General features: G+C 34.3%; 3 protein-coding genes across 4 annotated transcripts; 1 reads left to right on the top strand and 2 right to left on the bottom strand.

Annotated features, from left to right (window-relative positions):
- Positions 1-328: 328 nt before the first annotated feature.
- Positions 329-4,770, bottom strand: LOC131941319 (baculoviral IAP repeat-containing protein 5). Its single transcript, XM_059300522.1, has 4 exons — positions 4,583-4,770; positions 1,119-1,228; positions 903-1,020; positions 329-729 (listed from the first exon to the last, which is right to left on the bottom strand). The coding sequence occupies exons 1-4, from the start codon at positions 4,697-4,699 to the stop codon at positions 640-642; spliced, it is 435 nt and encodes a 144-aa protein (XP_059156505.1). The 5' UTR covers positions 4,700-4,770; the 3' UTR covers positions 329-639.
- A 310-nt stretch (positions 4,771-5,080) lies between these two features.
- On the top strand, positions 5,081-7,863 carry LOC131941351 (translation machinery-associated protein 16). Of its 2 annotated transcripts, XM_059300584.1 has the most exons (3): positions 5,081-5,178; positions 5,957-6,132; positions 7,445-7,863. In XM_059300584.1, the coding sequence occupies exons 1-3, from the start codon at positions 5,094-5,096 to the stop codon at positions 7,829-7,831; spliced, it is 648 nt and encodes a 215-aa protein (XP_059156567.1). In that variant the 5' UTR covers positions 5,081-5,093; the 3' UTR covers positions 7,832-7,863. The 2 variants fall into 2 exon arrangements, with proteins under 2 accessions (XP_059156567.1, XP_059156568.1); XM_059300585.1 differs by lacking the exon at positions 5,081-5,178 and having other exon boundaries at positions 5,808-6,132.
- A 1,023-nt stretch (positions 7,864-8,886) lies between these two features.
- On the bottom strand, positions 8,887-14,802 carry LOC131941350 (proliferating cell nuclear antigen). Its single transcript, XM_059300582.1, has 6 exons — positions 14,386-14,802; positions 12,542-12,639; positions 12,342-12,409; positions 12,031-12,175; positions 9,260-9,433; positions 8,887-9,077 (listed from the first exon to the last, which is right to left on the bottom strand). The coding sequence occupies exons 1-6, from the start codon at positions 14,604-14,606 to the stop codon at positions 8,998-9,000; spliced, it is 786 nt and encodes a 261-aa protein (XP_059156565.1). The 5' UTR covers positions 14,607-14,802; the 3' UTR covers positions 8,887-8,997.
- Between the last annotated feature and the right edge of the window lie 1,564 nt (positions 14,803-16,366).

Here is a 16,366-nt window from a genome sequence, read left to right as displayed (position 1 = left end):
CTTATTTTTTTAGTTAACTTCATCTCACTTCTGGTTTAGAAGTGGATTTACAACATTCAAGTTATAAATTTAGAATACATTTCTAAGTCCCATATTTGAGTGCAGCTAAATACAAACTCAATTTTAATTTTAAACATCTTAGCAGCAAAAGTAGCTGTAATGTCAGCCCAAAATAGTTTTAAATTTGCTGAAATGGGATTTTTACATTTGTTTTTATAATTGGATGTGATTAATACTCAGGATCAGAAACCAAGACATCACATTATTCTAGGAATGTAAACAAACACATGCTGTGGTTCAAATAAATAATAAAGACTGAAAATGTGCATAAAAAGTATTGGTTTTATTTAATACAAAATTCACAGCAACGAAAAGTTAAATAATTAGGTAAAGAATAGTGGTGGTCCTCATTATATGATTGCCAAAGTAATTATTACAAAAGCGATACTTCAATACCAGATGTTGATTAGGACATGATGAATGTAAAAAAATGTATTGTATAAATGTGATGCTGATAACGTAAGGCAAAAAGTATTAGGCACTGTGACAACTCAACCAATTATTGTATACAAGGTTTTATTTTTAAAATGCATTAGGAACAAAGGCAAGTATATACAAGTGTGAGTCATGTTCTTTACATTAGTTTCCATTTATGTGATCTGTTATTGCACTTCTGTTCACCTTGCCTTGCTCTTCAAACTCCTTGATATTTTTGTCAAAAATTTTCTCCTGAAGAATATTGAGAACATTACAATATCAAACATTACAACAGTCAAAAATCTTATTTGCATACTGAAGTAAGAGATTCATTATAACTCACTGTTGTTGCTAGTGTTATAAAAAGTAATAACACTATATTAAGGTATTTTCTTAAAGTCAAATATCAAGAAAAATAAACTTACGGTCTTTATCATCAATATTTCCATGGCTAATTTTACAAATTCAGTGGTGGTAAGATTTTCAACTGGCTTCTTCAGAGTCAAAAAGGGACATTTGGGTGAATGCTTTGTGTGTTCTTTGCTAAAATAATAAAAAAAAAATGTTTTAGTCGTGCAAGTCACACATCTCACGTCGGAGTTTTTTAAATCATCAATTAAAATGTCCTAGCTGTCACTCACACTGGATCATCATCTGGCTCCCACCCATCTAATTCTTTCAGGCAGAATATGCAGCACACATTGTCAGGACAATCAGAACATGGGCTGAAGTAAAATCCAGCTTGTGCAAGCTGGCAACAGAAAAAATAGGTTTGTTAACACAGCCTGCAAGTACAGCAGACATTTCCTTTTCAATGTGATTAACTCAAATTGTATAGTTAAAGTTATTTTCTGGCCTATATTTATATATTTAGACACTGCTTTTAGTTTATTATTCTCTATTATATTTGACACAGATATATCACATTTTTTGGCAGAAAAAGCCATTTTTACTCCGTATAGCATGCGCCAACAATGTCATCCAAGGCCATTACCACATTGGATTTTTTTTCCGATGAGTATTTAAGATACCCGCCCACCCCCTCACAGCATACCGCATTTCTTTACAAAACAGGGTTAAAAGTTTAACTTTGATTTCAAGTAGGGGAGAGGGTGGTACTGAAACAATGAAGCTGTTTCTTTAATAGTACACATATATGTTATATAGGCCTAACTAAAAAAGTATAGACCTACTGCCATAGCATCATACAGGAAATGTGCTAATTTAATAAATTAGTTAATTGACGAAAGAAATATCGCTAATGATAATGAATGTTTTATGGAGAAGTTGAAGTTTGTTTTGGTTAAGGCAAAACACTACTGTGTGGCTAGAAACTATGTGAATTAATTAAGTGTCCAGGGCAGATACTCGTCTTAGTCTTCTATCTAGAAAAAGAAAACATCATGTATGCTGTCGGATACGCATTTAGATCTAGACTTATTTTAAAATGTATTTAGTATTTATTTTTATTCAAAAGCGTTTTTTGATCAGTCACCACAGGTGGATGTCGGATATGCCTAAGCGGTAATCTATTGCTTTAGGTACGTAAAATCGGCCAAGGCTAGTATTGTGTGACAAAGTTGCCTCATTGTTAAGGCTTTAATAGAAGTATATTGTGATATATTTGTGTCAAACATTATAGATAATTGAATAATAAACCAAAATCAATGGCTAAAAATATATCATTATAGGACAGAAATTAACTTTAAACAGCAGTGTTTTGCAAGCAATATTTGCTATATAAACAGCAGCCATTTGTAAATTATAGTGGCTTCCCCATAATCTCCCGCTATAAGTTTACCCAAAAAAACTTAAACTCCATTTTAGCGTATTTTATTTGCTGCTTCACATTCACTTCCAGTTGAGCATATTTTATTAACACAACCAAAACACAAAAATGAAGCAGGGAATTAAATACACTAAAATGGACTTTTACCCAAGATGGCTGCTTAAGTAAATGAGCTTTGTTGCATCTGATGAAAATATCGCTAGTCTTTATTTTTAATATTTTTTAGGCCTACTGAAAAGTTTTAATTTTTAATACAATTGTTTAAAAATAGGTACATCTAGGCTACATGAATGAAACTGAAACATTTGTGTAAGTTTCAAAACATAAAATCTTTTTAAAAATGTGAAACAATTGCTAAAATAGTAAAATTATTTTGAAAATTTAATGGGGCACCGTCTTTTCACATTTTAATAATGTAATATTAATGTATTAGGCCGCCTCATTGCTTAGATGGCTGGATTGACCTCTGACCCTGAAACGTCACGCGTCGTTTTCTGACGGTTTTTACGTTTATTTTAGGGTCCAATCCACGACAAATGAAAAAACTGTTAATCTCGCAAATTCTTATCATTATTTTAACACAAGATGCTAATAAAATGGATAATATGCCTTAGAATGCCAGAAAAAAACGCTAGAATTGTAGTTGTAAATAATGAGAGGATTTCCAGTGGAGCACTCTCCGTATAAACTGAACCGCTGCCAAAAACGACCGTATAACGGGGAAAACGGCCCGTATAACGGTAGATTAATATATAATTGAGATATTTACCATGTATATTTACAGTATTATGGATGATCTTTACCAAAAATCCAATTACCCCGTAAGTAACCATGCGACAATTTCTCTCTGCTATTTTTAGTAACGTTGCGTCATTGTTACGCTAGTTGCCAGACAGAAACAACTAGTTTTTGTTTTTTACGGAATGAACTGTTAAGTCTAGTATTTTAATTATAATTCAATTGTAGCATGTGTGGAAAAAGTAAAATTATGGACATTATTATTGTATTAATAATTTTATTAGTATATTGATTTTTTCTTCACTGTGGGCCGACAGTTGCTGCATTCGTGACCGGTGGTTAACCTCGTCAACGCTGCGTGGCCTATTCGTTTATATAATCAGTGATGCTCGTTCAGTGGCCTTTTTCAGAGCTAGGCCTAATTACTGGCGATTTTTAGACTTGATCGGCCGTTAGCCCTTTTCATTGCTGCGTATTTTAAAAAAATGCTCGTTCAGCTGCCTTTTTTTTGGCGCTAAATAATCTGTTTACGGTCATTTTAAGCGTTTATTTATTTATTTTTTTAAGCTAGACGTAGATCTAGTTAAATTTTTTTTTTATACAGCTGGCTGTCTAGCATGCCTGATATGTGAACTTTAAAAAAAATGACCGAACTTTTAAAAAAAATGACCAGAAGTAGGGAAGTAGGTCTGTAATTAAATTTGCTTGAAGAAGGGGGGGGGGAGAGAGAGAAGTGAAGACACCGACCATCTCGTGTACGCGTGTTCATTCTATGACGTGTACTATAGGTCACGGTGACCCCGCGACCGTGGTGGGATTTTTCATCCACAGGATAGTAAACGTAAGCAAGCAATCACGCGAGTGACGATGTTTGGAGATTTTATTTTAAAAAAATAATCACATACGTCATGTTTTCAAGATGAAAAAAAAAATGTAATGTAAAAAAAAAAAGACACTAATACCATGTATGAACCTCAGCTGCCACGCTGTTGACTCAATACAATGTGAATTGAGTGTAAAAAGTATTTGTATTTATAAACTATCATAACTATTACTATCATATTATTTTAAGCATATTTATTATTTAAAATTAGAATTTGAAATAAAAATATTTATTATGGTCATTTGATTTATGCAGGTGTTCATTACTTCATAAAATGGTATGAATATCATGTGGAGTAGAATTTAATAAATAATAAAATAACTAGATATAGTTTTATTATCAACGAGTTGCTTTTTGTTATTTTCCGGTGAGTAAATTACCTAAGCTGACGCAATTACCATGGCGGGAATTAAAAGCTCGTGCACACAAGTCCACGACGTCATGTTATGCCAGTCGAGGGCCAAGAACGCTGATTTGTCATTCATTTTCCATTTTTGATTAATTTTCAAATTCTCTATTTTCTCGTCAACCGAGTAAGCTAGATATTTAAATGAGGTGTCAAATGTTCTCTTAAGGGGTAAGGAAGTTAATGGTGTATTTGAAATAACAGAATATTTTATTTTAAAAAATCCATAATTCAACCTATAATGTATGATTGATTATTTATCCGAATATCGATATTCGCCCGATTTTACCTTTTCTGGAGTACAGTGCCAAGAACTATCATTTGGCCATCCTTTAAACGTCTTAAGCCTCTCCTTCTCAATAAACATAAGCATTGTTCTGTCGTCTAAAAGTAAATTTTCGGTCATTTTAAAATTCAAAAATTATTGTTTGTTTATTGTTTGAATCTCGTTCCGGAAGTGACATTCTCTTGTATCGAAGTTATTTCGCGTTTTATAAAACTGTTTTAATAAATTGTAATAAGAATTGATTAAAATTAAAATACTCTATTTTGACAGATTTCAGACAAGAGTTTTGAAAAATATCAATGTTTAAAAAAAAATAAAACTGCAATTTCGAGGGGGTTGTAGGCTAAGGTGTGACGTCATTTTAGGGTGTGGGGGTCTGGCTTTTTTGTGACGACGTATGACGGAGGGGAGGGGGGAGGTAAAAATCATTAAAAAAAACGTGACGTCATTTATGGATGACCCCACGTGCATTGGCATTCTGTTTGTGTAGGGGGAGGGGGAAAACAGGGCACATATGGTGCTACTAATCCTAGATCTATACGTTTTTGGTTTTTATCCAATCGCTAAGAAAATTTGGGAAGTCGTTGAGAATACTTCAGGTAATGTTTGGCATTTGGGAAATTTTCTAGCATTAAATTTAATTTTTTTTTTTTTGGCGGCGCCACGTCAGTAAAGCGGTGCTGTTTCCCAGCAGGAATCTCTTCGGGAGATTTCAATTTCATTTTGTTCGGGGGGGGGGGGGGGGGTAGGCTTTCTTCGTGGGGGGGGGAGGGGCGGGGTCTCCGAAAAGACGCCTGGAAGAAACTCTGTAGCAATGTTTAACCAGCAAACAGTTGAAATAGATCTAGTAGACAATTATAATTTGACATTTCCTTGCAAAGCGAAACAAACAACTCAATAATTGATGTTGTTGTTTTGGTAAAGCATTAGAATTCTAGATCTACATCCACTAACAAAAATTACACAAAAAAGGAGTGCTCGGCTTTTGAGTGTCTAGCTTTTTGTGATGAAGTTATTACGATGAGATTGAGATGGGGCAGGGGGGAAGAATGGGCAACTAACGTGGCGTTATTTATGAATAGCCTGGGTATGTGGTTGAAGAATACTACACGATACTCATGTGCGATACTTATAGTCGAATGCATCCATTCTGCGAGGTGCGGATAACTCTGCCCAACTAAACAAACACGCTCTTGTTTTGGTATTTATAAAATAAATGTACTAGGAATCTACTAGATTTAGCATTTTAATAATTTAATATAGATCTATTAGGATTGGAATTTGGCGCTAGATTCTAGATCTAGACCAACAATTGCTACTAATTTGTTATAGATCTAGTTCTAGACTTAAGGGTATAATTTATTATTATGCCTAAAGTTGTAAAAAAAAGTGGCCCTTCAAGGGAAAAAACAAAGGACCGGCCTGTACACCCATACAGTAGAAAAGCAATTCAACTTTCTAAACAGAAGACACACGATAAAAAGTTGGAGGCATCCAAAACAAATCAGCTAATGAAATCTGAACTGCTGGCTGAAAAGCTACTTTGGATTCAAGTATGTAATGTTGTTATTTGTTTTTTTTTATTATTTTATTTTTAGCCCAATTTCCATACTGACAATTGCGATTATTAATTCGTAATTTCTGGATGGATTGATGGATGTGTGTCCGCAGCTTTAAGTCGTATCTCCTCCTCAACGAAGCAATATTGAGGACTAGTTCCAAAAGCAAATATGTTAAGCAAGTTCCGAGGATGATTGTGGGCCAAAAAAATTCCTGGAATTCCTTCCTGGATTTCCCGGAAAAGCCAAAAAACCTCGAAAAAATGCAGTTTTTGGCCCATATCTCAACAAACAGACCACTTAGCGACTTGAAACATTTACCAATCGATTCCTGCCATAATTTAGAACAATATTGCCGAAGAAAGTTTTCAAAAGTATCCTTTCGTTCGGTCACAAAAACTTAATCAAGGAAATTGCGCTTAAATTGTCACTAGACTTTTTATGAACTTGTTTTAATAGGGCCTATCAAATATCCTATCTCTCGCCGATAGTATAGGTAATCTATCGTTTTGGGTACGTAAAATTGCCCGCGGCTATTAATGTACGAAAACGTTACCTCATTGTCAAGGCTTTAATAGAAGTATATTGTGATATGTTTGTGTCAAATATTATAGATAAATGAATAATAAACCTAAATCAATAACTAAATATATCAATATGTTGAATAGGCCAGAAATTAACTTTAAACAGCAGTGTCTGCGAGCAAGATTTACTATTCACTATCAGCCATTTGTAAAATAGAGTGGCTTCCCCCTGAATCTCTCGCTATAACTTTATAAAAATAAAACTTAAGCAAGATGGCTGCTATAGTAAATGGTTGCATCTGTTGGAAACATCGCTAGTCTTTATTTATTACTGAAAAGTTTTAATTCAATTGTTTGAAAACAGGTACATAAAGGAAACAAGGAAACATTTTTGTATTTTAAAAAACATTAACGTTACCTCACCTTTAGTGTTGTTGCTCATTAATTTTGGTTAGCGCTGGTCCTACACATTTGTTTTTTACGGGTAGGCCTACCTGGTCTAATACTGTCTGGATCTAGTTGTCTAGCTAACTTATGTACTCAAGAGTTTTACCATATTTTTAGTGGTTTTCCATTAATGATGCGGTTACGTTTTTTAACATCAGACTCCCACCCTTAATCAGATTCACATATTATTTAATTTTTTTCTGGTTGCATTATGTCATTTATTGAGGACTTCTTATATCTTTACTAAGTAAGCTAGTGTCACTGAGACCAATCCTAATCAAATCAACACTTAAAATTGCTAGCAAGAAATGTAATTAATTCTCTTATACTTTCAGGAACATCTTGATGATCGACATGTATATACAAAACAAGATGTAATCTCGCTGGTCATGGAATATCGTAACAGGTTTAAAGAAGAACTAGAGCAAATCAGTATAGTTCAAAGTGTTGGTAACAGGCAACAGTCAAAGCAACACGTAGCCCGTGAGGCTGCCATTAAAATGACAATGGAGGAAGAAACAAATCAGTTTGAGGGTTCTGGCATTGAAGTACCTGATCTCATCAACAAAAAACACTTAGAGGAATTTAAAAAGTGGAATGGAGAGCTCAAGTATATACAGAACTTAAAACTTCGAAAAATTTCAAGCATTGATGTCAAGAGATTAAATGAAAAAGGTTCAGATGAATTAAGCAATGAGACCAACATTGACAGTGATGTATGACATTGATAAATTAAATGTTTATCACACACCTTCTTTTGTGTTATAGAAACCACATTTAGCAGCGTAGGATCTCATGTATAGAGATGGCCAACTTTGACTTTCATTACACTTAATTACTGGTATAACTATGATAAAAAGTATACACACATTTAATAAGGATAACTTCTTTTCTCTTAATTAAAAAAATCGATCCATTTTGCAGATGTAGTAGAATTCATGTTTCTTGATCTCTAGATATGAAGGGATGGTGTGGTCAGCAGTGAGTCAAGTACCCACCAGAGCTGAGTGGTATACGAAGTCAAACAAACTTGATTTACTTAAAAGTTAGCAGTTGAGGTTTATCACACATAAAAGCTTAGCTTTTTTTTTAAATATAACAAAAAGGTACTTATAATTACATGGGTTCTCAAATTAAATCAGTTAAAAAGTAATTGTATTAGTTCGTAGAGTGAAAAATTAATGAACTGCTTCATATTTAATATTATAACTTTAAGAGAAGCTTCTGTTGAGGTTGAATAGTTTGGCCTTTTCATTCAATCAAGGCTGTCAAAGCACATGGTTAAAATTTTCAAGTCAGCTGAAAAAGTTGACGTGTATGTTGTACAGAGTGAACGAGGTTAACAAGGGAAGGGACTGGTTGAGCAACAGCAGGTGTTGTGAGCTGGAGAAAGGAGTTGCGAAGCTGTGAACATGGTGGGAGGTGAAGGTAGTGAAAGGTAACTTGGTTGTGATGAGGAACAGATAGTTCATCTTTAACCTCAAATGATTAATGTTGGTGTGTACCAACGTGGCTGGTACCAAGAGTGCCCTCATTATTTCATCTTTCAAAAAATTAGATTTTATTTTAATTATATTACTACAACTGAAAATGGCATGTCAGGATCCAGCTTTTTGTGCTGTGCAGAAATTTTGGTTTTACATACTTTGGTAACCTAAGAATTTAAATTAATGCCCTCCCAGCAGTGGTAACTAAGTTAAACTTTAAACTATGTTGATCATATTAATTCTCTAATGAAATTTTACTTTATAAAATAACAACTATGCTCAAAGTTCTAGTATGATTTTATTTACAGATTGAAGTACAATTTGTGAAAACTACAGCAAAATGTTTGAATGAGTTATGATAAAGATGACTGAAATGAAAACATAAATTTATCTTTTTGACATTATTCAGCTTCTTGGTCTTCAATTTTTGGTGCTAGGTAGAATCGAAGATATCCAAGTTCAGATATTTTGTACTCAACAACTGCAGAAATAAAGAAACAAGCATAAATCACTAACATCTCATAGAATCAAAAATTTATTATCTTACAGCGCAAAATATTGACAATTTTTCTTTAACTTAAATGTTCATTAATCCAAGCAACACCTACGGTGGTAGTTTTTCTTAGATATATAAGGCAAAACTAAACTAAGAAAATCTCTCACCAAGCGGTACATCCTGAGACATTGAAAGAGATACTTGTCCAGACAGAGGAGTGGCTTTAGTAAAAAAGTTTAGGTAGCGCAGAGCAAAGGTCAAACAAACAGCCTCGTTCATGTCAACTATCACAGCCTCTTCCTCCTTGTCAGTGCTAGCATTTTGACAAAGTTTAATGTTTCCTGGAAAGATTAAAATCTTCACTTTACAAATGCTTTAATAAATTTAAAAAAAAAAAAAGCAAATTTCTGTTAAAGCTGGGTGCTGGGTGAAAAGTTTTAACCCTATACAGACCTATGTGCTAACTGTTGCTAGAGAATGTGGTATTTTGAAGATACTTTGTTTTCTCGTTTTTCTATCACTAATGGTTCTTTTTCTACAATCCTCGAAATTACTGGCAATATAATTCGTGAAATTAAATCTAATTAAAATGCCTCTGCTGTTGAATCAGGCTAATAAATAATGTAACAACTGAAGAGGAAAGTAGCTCCGGTGACTATGTTGAATTTTCTTTATTTAAGAGGTTTTTTTTAGAATATTAGAAGCAGTGTTTTATGTAAGATTTTCTGGGATTAGTGTTATCTTTATTACTTATTAGTTAATGATTAAGCTATCTGACCTCATGCATAATAAACTTGGACCAGTTTAGCATATATTTTTTCATTTTTTTTAAACGCGTGGTTATTTTTTCTAAAATAACTTTTAAAAGGGCCATGATTGAAAAAAATCTGTTGTCTTTTCACCATGCCATAGGTGAAGTTAAATAGTTTTGATGCTCTGGCCAGTGAAAGGTTAAAATAATCCAAGTTACAACAGTGTATAACTTTTTTTTTCTTGTCCTACTTTGTTTCCGCATTCTTAGAATCAGTACTATGCATAACAATCAAAGCCCTTATTATGTGATTGATTAGAAAACCAGTTTGAAGCACCTAGATACAGCAACACCAAAGTTAGCCATGCTCTGTGTGTTATGGAAGAGTGGCCTGAAAGGCAATTATAAAATGTAAAAGATAATACCAGGGATGTGACCAGACCAGGAAAAAAAATTAGGAAATTTTCTTCGGATAATAACTCAATGTTTTATCTACTTTTTATCGCAGTTAAGCAGCTTCAAACCGCAGCTTCATACTGTTACTGTACTAATTAATTGTTTAATGAAGTTAATATTTTAAATACAAGAAGTTTATGTTACTCTAAAATAACATTGAAAGTCTTGTCTTATTGCAATTTAATGTTTACCTTATAAACAACTTTAAAAAAATTACTATGTAACAAAACTAGCAAATTAAGTTTTATATTACCATTAAGCTAATTTAAATTGCACTAATCTAGTGTAGATGTACTCCTGTTTTCAATTTTAAATAGGGGGCCTAATGCCTTATATTCTTTTAAAGATTGGATTGGTAAAAATATTTGTCTTCAACTGTAAAGAGCCTAGATTAAGATTAGTTATAATTTGAAAGTTTCAGGTTCATGTGATGGAAAAATGACTGGACCAGGTTAGCTAAAATTAGAAAGGGTCTGATGTGTGAACCAAAGTTAATCATTTTGATAGCCAAGCCACATCGATATTTGTTTTTTTGGAATAGCTGTAAACTGTTAGGGGTCATCCACGTTTTTTTAACGATATTTACCTCCCCTCTCTCCTACAAAAGCCAGACCCCATATAATGACGTCACACCTCAGCCAACAAATGACCCCCCCCCCTCGAATTGAATTTTTTCCTAAAATATTGACTGAGGTCGACCAACATAGGGTATTTTATTCAATTTCTATTACAATGTTTTACAAGTTTTCTAAAACGCGTAATAGCGGCTAAAATGCAGTTGCTTCTAACATTAATTTTTTAAAATACAAAAAAATGACGTTACACTATCTTACGAGTGTGACGTTATTTATGGAAGACCCCTTATTAAAAATTAAAAAAAAAAAAAAACAGTCTGTACGTATTTTTTCTTCCACAAACAAGACACGGTCGTAGTCACGTTGAGTTTAGTATTTTTTTTTTTAAATCTGTAGGCCAACGAAGCATACATATTGACTGTGACGTCATTTTTTCCCCCCACAAGCAGTACTGAACACGTACTTGGGGTAAAGGTGAGGTCACAAGAGCCACCGTTGCTACGAGGTGGGGTGGGTTAGTCTTGTCCTCATAGTCACCTTTTGCAAGGATTTCAATATTAATTTGAGATTGCGAAATAAAATAGAATCAGAGAGAAACTGTAGATTTAGGTGGGTTAAAATACCGATTGATAAATTAGGCTATATCGATAGCTAGATTACCAGGCTTAAGAGATGTAAGTTGCATTTAAATAACTGAATTGTTTTAGGTTACCTTTTCCCGTGTTTTTAATAAATAGTTAACTGAAAATATCAGCGGAAAATTAGGGCTAAAACAAATTGTGCTTTGAAAAAGTCCGCCGAAATTCCGAATCTTAATCTACATTTAATCTTGACCTAGCACCGTCAGTCCTACCGCAATCGACAATAAATGCGCATATTCGAGTGTCCGTTTGACCTAAGAACAGTAGTTGTCGATTTAAATACGAATAAGTGGAACGAGCATGTCGGCCCTTTCCGTAAAAGACATTTCCGTTTTTTTTCCTAATTTTTAAAACTTCGTAAAAAATCGACAAAAATTGAAAGTCGGCGGAAAAATTCGGCAAAAATTAAATCAGCGGAGGAAAATCACATCTGAAACGGAAAAATCGGATTTCCGCTAAAATTCGGAAAAGTCACATCCCTGTAATACAAAACAAAAATTTTTTAAACAACTTACCAGTTCCAAGTTCACCACTAGCAGAAAATTTGACGCCTTCTTTGGTGCAAGCAATAACTACAGAGTCGCCCAACTGGCTGAGATCACGACAAATGCGTTGAAATTCACCACTTGGCATTTTCACAACACAGCTGTATTCCGTGTCCTGCATAATGTCAAGTTTCAATTAGCAAAACATCCCAAATTGTCAAGAACTCTGTATTTTATGTAATTTAGTATGTTGTAAAAATGTTAGGAGTTGTTTACTTTTTTTAAAGCAAGAAAAAAAATGACATTTTCAAACTGAAAATTCAAAGAAAAGTTTGACTTACAGGGATTCCTAAGTGTTCTGTGTCAAGGTCAATTAGCTTCATTTCATAGTCAGACACCTTTTCTTGATCTGCAATGGTTGTTGAAGATAAGATTCAGCAAACATTGTTAGTCTGCTACATAATACATATAAGCCATAGGCACACACAGCATCTGATAGGGGCATAAACAAAACCAATTTTTAAAGATGAAAAAGAATTACTTGGGGACTCAAAAACCAGGGAAACTGTATCGGCTTCATCTGCAGCTTTGATTGTTATACTGTCATCATTGCCAGCACATTTCATTATTTTGGACATACTGTTTTCAAGAAAAATATTGGAATACAAGTAATTAATAATTCTTTCAATAATTAAGTACCAATACTACATTTAACGGCTACATCTGAGGTAAAACAATAACTTTATTACTTCACATGCAAAAAAAAGGTGAGCAAACATTTTTTTAAAAAATTTTTGATACCATTGGGATAAAAATGTGTGGATCATTTGAGGTAATGAAGAGGCTATTGTTCCTCAAGGTAAAAACAACATTGTTGACAAAATGCCATGACGGATTATTAGGCCTAAGCAAGTCTAATTTTTAGTGAAATACACTTAGACCTACTTAGTATAGCCTACAACATTAATAATTAGGCAAATGTATTTACAAAGCAAATTATTTGCAAAATGCAAGATGTGATACTTAAAGCATACAAATGTTATCACAGCTGCAGGTACATGGCAAGACAAAATTCATGATTATACTAATATACTTGTCTTGGTTTCATTTATTACATAAAATATGCTTGATTTTCTCAAATCTTGATACACCATTTTGCATCCACTGCTGCATCAACACCAGGACAGGTTGTTTGCTGAAATTTTCCTGAACTGTTGGTGTGTTAGGCGTTAGGTTGATAACCCTTGTGTGTTAGGTTGATAATGCTTATGGCAATCATTTAACAAAATATGTCTACAAGTAAATCTAGACTATATCCAAAATTTCAATAGTAAGGCTCAGACAAGTGGTGCAGTATTTCTTCAAAGAAGTAGATCTAGAATCTAGATCCTTGGAAGTTTATTTTTTTTGACAAATATTTTTATTTAGGCTTCTTTTGAGTTATCCCCTGCTATTAATTTTGCGGTCTCCCAAGTGCCCAAGACATTCCAGTTGGCTTCAGTTCTTCAAGATGACTCCTCCAGGTCTGTCTTGGGTGCCCTCTCTTCCGCTTTCCCTGGGGGTTCCACTCAAGCACTTGGCGTGTCACATTTGGGTGAGCCTTTCACAGCATGTGTCCCACTCAGCGCCACCCTCCTTATTTGCACTGTCTCAGGCTCCTGTCTTGCTTTTCTACATAATTTTATGTTCGGCACTTTGTCCTGCCACCTCAATTTCAAAATCTGTCGAAGGCACCTGTTCATGAAGGTCTGTATCTTTGCTGTGTTTGCTTTGGAGACTCCATGTTTCCGCTCCTTATAGGAAAACTGCCTTGACATTTGAGCTAAGTATTCTAATTTTGGTTTGCTTTGAAATGGCAGAATTTTTCCATATGGGTCACAGAACTGAGAAAGCGGAGCAGCTTTATTAATTCTAGCATGTATGTCCTCTGTTCCTCCTGATTTGCTGATCTTGCTGCCAAGGTAGACAAACTCTTCCACATCATTTACATATCTTATCTGTTGTCACTAATTAATTAGGCCTTAAAACAAGTTTGTTAAATGTTAGTAAGCAGTTTTTTCTCTAGATCTACTTTCTAGTGGTGTAGTACTCTCTGTAGTAATAGATCTAGTCTATATATAATATATTATATAGGCCTATGGCCTATAGTAGTATATACAATAGTGTTACTATGTTACTGTTAAGTTAAAGTGTTAATAAATAAAGCGTTAAGAGTTACGTGTAGGGTAGTTGGTACTGGTAGTAATTATACTTTTTATAGTTTTATGAATTTAGTTTAGTTAGTCACTCGTGACTATGGTAATTGATACTTACTTTATACTTTATACTATAAAAAATATAATACTACACTTAATAGACTAGAATTAGGTAGATCTAATTATTTACCTTGGTAAGTGGATTCCCATCGATAGATTTCTATCACATCTGTAAGTTTCAAAACCGTCTGATTTCATACTGAGAGCAACCAAACTGACATGGGAGCTGTCCATGGCTTGCAGTGTTATTCCAGTACTCGAGCAATCGAAAATCGCTTCATTTAAAAGATCTTTGATTGCTTCTAAGATCTTTTTCCACATTGATCCCTGAACTAGGCGTGCTTCAAACATGATTATTTAGTACCTGGCGGGTCTATAAATGTATCTTTAATAAAAATGGATATTGTAAGTGTATATAGAATAGTACAGACGGCCTTTATGAGAGCGTAAGCATCAGAAAAGGCGCGCCAGGGATAAGGAAATTTTCCTGACAACAATTTTGCGGGAATTTTTCATCAAGCTAGAAGTTTTATTGGCTAAATCTAACCCGGAAATATTTGTTTGGCGGTTCCTCTATTAACCGCTGGAAACTGAAGAGTCTGATTCTCCTAAATTACTTTTAGCTGTCTCTCAGCTGACACTACATCGTTACGTAGGTTGTCAAAATGATTGTGGGGAAAAAAGTCACAGGAACTGGAAAAAGTCACAAGTGTATTTGCATGGAATTTGTTAATACCTCTTTGTATTAAATTGGCATAAACTGCAAATCAACTTAAGATTAATTAAATGTAATGTAAACATTTTAAATAATATATGCATAGGTTGTATATGTATAGTAATATGTATAACACACGTTAAAATTAAAATATTTATTATGAAGTATGTAGGTTTTAATTCCGTTTTACATATAATATGTATTAATAGAATTTAATAGAATGTAACAGCATTCTCGTTTTTCATCATGTTTTTTTTTTTTATTTAACTTAGATTGAAATGTCATAAAGAAATAGTTAATGTGACTTGATGTCCTCAACTCATCGCAACAATAGTTCATCCACCTGTACTTCCCGCATTTACCACGCTCATTACATAACAATGCATACAGTGTTTCTTCCAGACTTTTTTCTCCGGGGGTGCACTAGAAATTTTCGGGGGGGGGGGGGGGGGGCGGACAATGTTAAAAGTATATATTTTCTATATAAATTATATACATTTCATTTCGTTCGGGGGGGGGGGGGCGGTAGAATTTTTTCGGGGGAGGGGGGTCTTAGCCCCCTCCCCCCGAAGAAATGCCTGGAAGAAACTATGAAAGCATAGGATTATAACAGAAAGCCGACACAGTACAAAGGCTGTTTGGCGGCAAAACGTCAATACACAATTTGGACGGACAAGGCCGATTGAGTACAAGCCGACCAAGGAAAGGCATACAGCAAAAAACATTTGCAAAACACAATAATGTGCCCAAGTTTCATTTAAAATTAAATTTTCTACTGCGCCTCCGCGGTAGTGTTATCGGGGGGGGGGGGGGCTACCGAGAGTGCCCCTCTACCTTTCTGATACATGGGCGGTCTCAAAATGTGTTCTACCTCATTATTTCGGTGAGTGATTAACGTATAATACTAATAGTTTCGCTGTCTGTGTATCTATCTGTCTATCTATCTATCTATGTATCTGACAAGAACGCTCTAGAGAAAACACAAGCAAATTAAAAACATGCATAGTAATTCGAAAAACGAAGTATGACGTCGTCACATTTAGCATAGAGTAGAAAATAATATCAAGCCGGAGAGTGCACACAGTAATATGACGTCATTGATTCTCCAGTAAACATTGAATAAAAAGGCAATTTTGTCTAATCTAAGTGGTTTGCGTGAAGAGTTTCTTTCATACAATTCTTCGGGTAGTGGCGAAGCCCCACCCCCGCGTAAGAACGTCTGAGCCCTCCCCCCCCCCCCCCCCCCCTCCCCAACTCAAAAGAAATTTCCTCATCGATACTCTATAATAAAATTACCGTCTAATTAATGTGTCTAATCTAAAAAGTGGTTTTCTTGCAATTTCTTTAATGCAATTCTTCGCGTAGTGGCTAAGCGCGACACCAGTATTTCTTTCAG

Source organism: Physella acuta, unplaced genomic scaffold, assembly GCF_028476545.2.
Source record: "Physella acuta isolate Inbredline_101_S28 unplaced genomic scaffold, ASM2847654v3 ptg000357l, whole genome shotgun sequence".
NCBI lineage: Eukaryota > Metazoa > Mollusca > Gastropoda > Physidae > Physella > Physella acuta.
The sequence above is the reverse complement of the archived record's forward strand: the minus strand, read 5'-3'. Positions and strand labels throughout refer to the sequence as shown.

Coding starts and splice junctions, on each gene's coding strand:
- LOC131941319 (XM_059300522.1), bottom strand. CDS start 4,699: ATGACCGAAAATTTACTTTTAGACGACAGAACAATGCTTATGTTTATT. Junction 1,229..4,582: donor GGCACTGTACTCCAGAAAAG/GTAAAATCGGGC, acceptor TTCTGTTGCCAG/CTTGCACAAGCTGGATTTTA. Junction 1,021..1,118: donor GAGCCAGATGATGATCCAGT/GTGAGTGACAGC, acceptor TTATTATTTTAG/CAAAGAACACACAAAGCATT.
- LOC131941351 (XM_059300584.1), top strand. CDS start 5,094: ATGGTGCTACTAATCCTAGATCTATACGTTTTTGGTTTTTATCCAATC. Junction 5,179..5,956: donor AGTCGTTGAGAATACTTCAG/GTAATGTTTGGC, acceptor TTATGCCTAAAG/TTGTAAAAAAAAGTGGCCCT. Junction 6,133..7,444: donor AAAAGCTACTTTGGATTCAA/GTATGTAATGTT, acceptor TTATACTTTCAG/GAACATCTTGATGATCGACA.
- LOC131941350 (XM_059300582.1), bottom strand. CDS start 14,606: ATGTTTGAAGCACGCCTAGTTCAGGGATCAATGTGGAAAAAGATCTTA. Junction 12,640..14,385: donor ATGGGAATCCACTTACCAAG/GTAAATAATTAG, acceptor TCTTGAAAACAG/TATGTCCAAAATAATGAAAT. Junction 12,410..12,541: donor CCTGGTTTTTGAGTCCCCAA/GTAATTCTTTTT, acceptor CAACCATTGCAG/ATCAAGAAAAGGTGTCTGAC.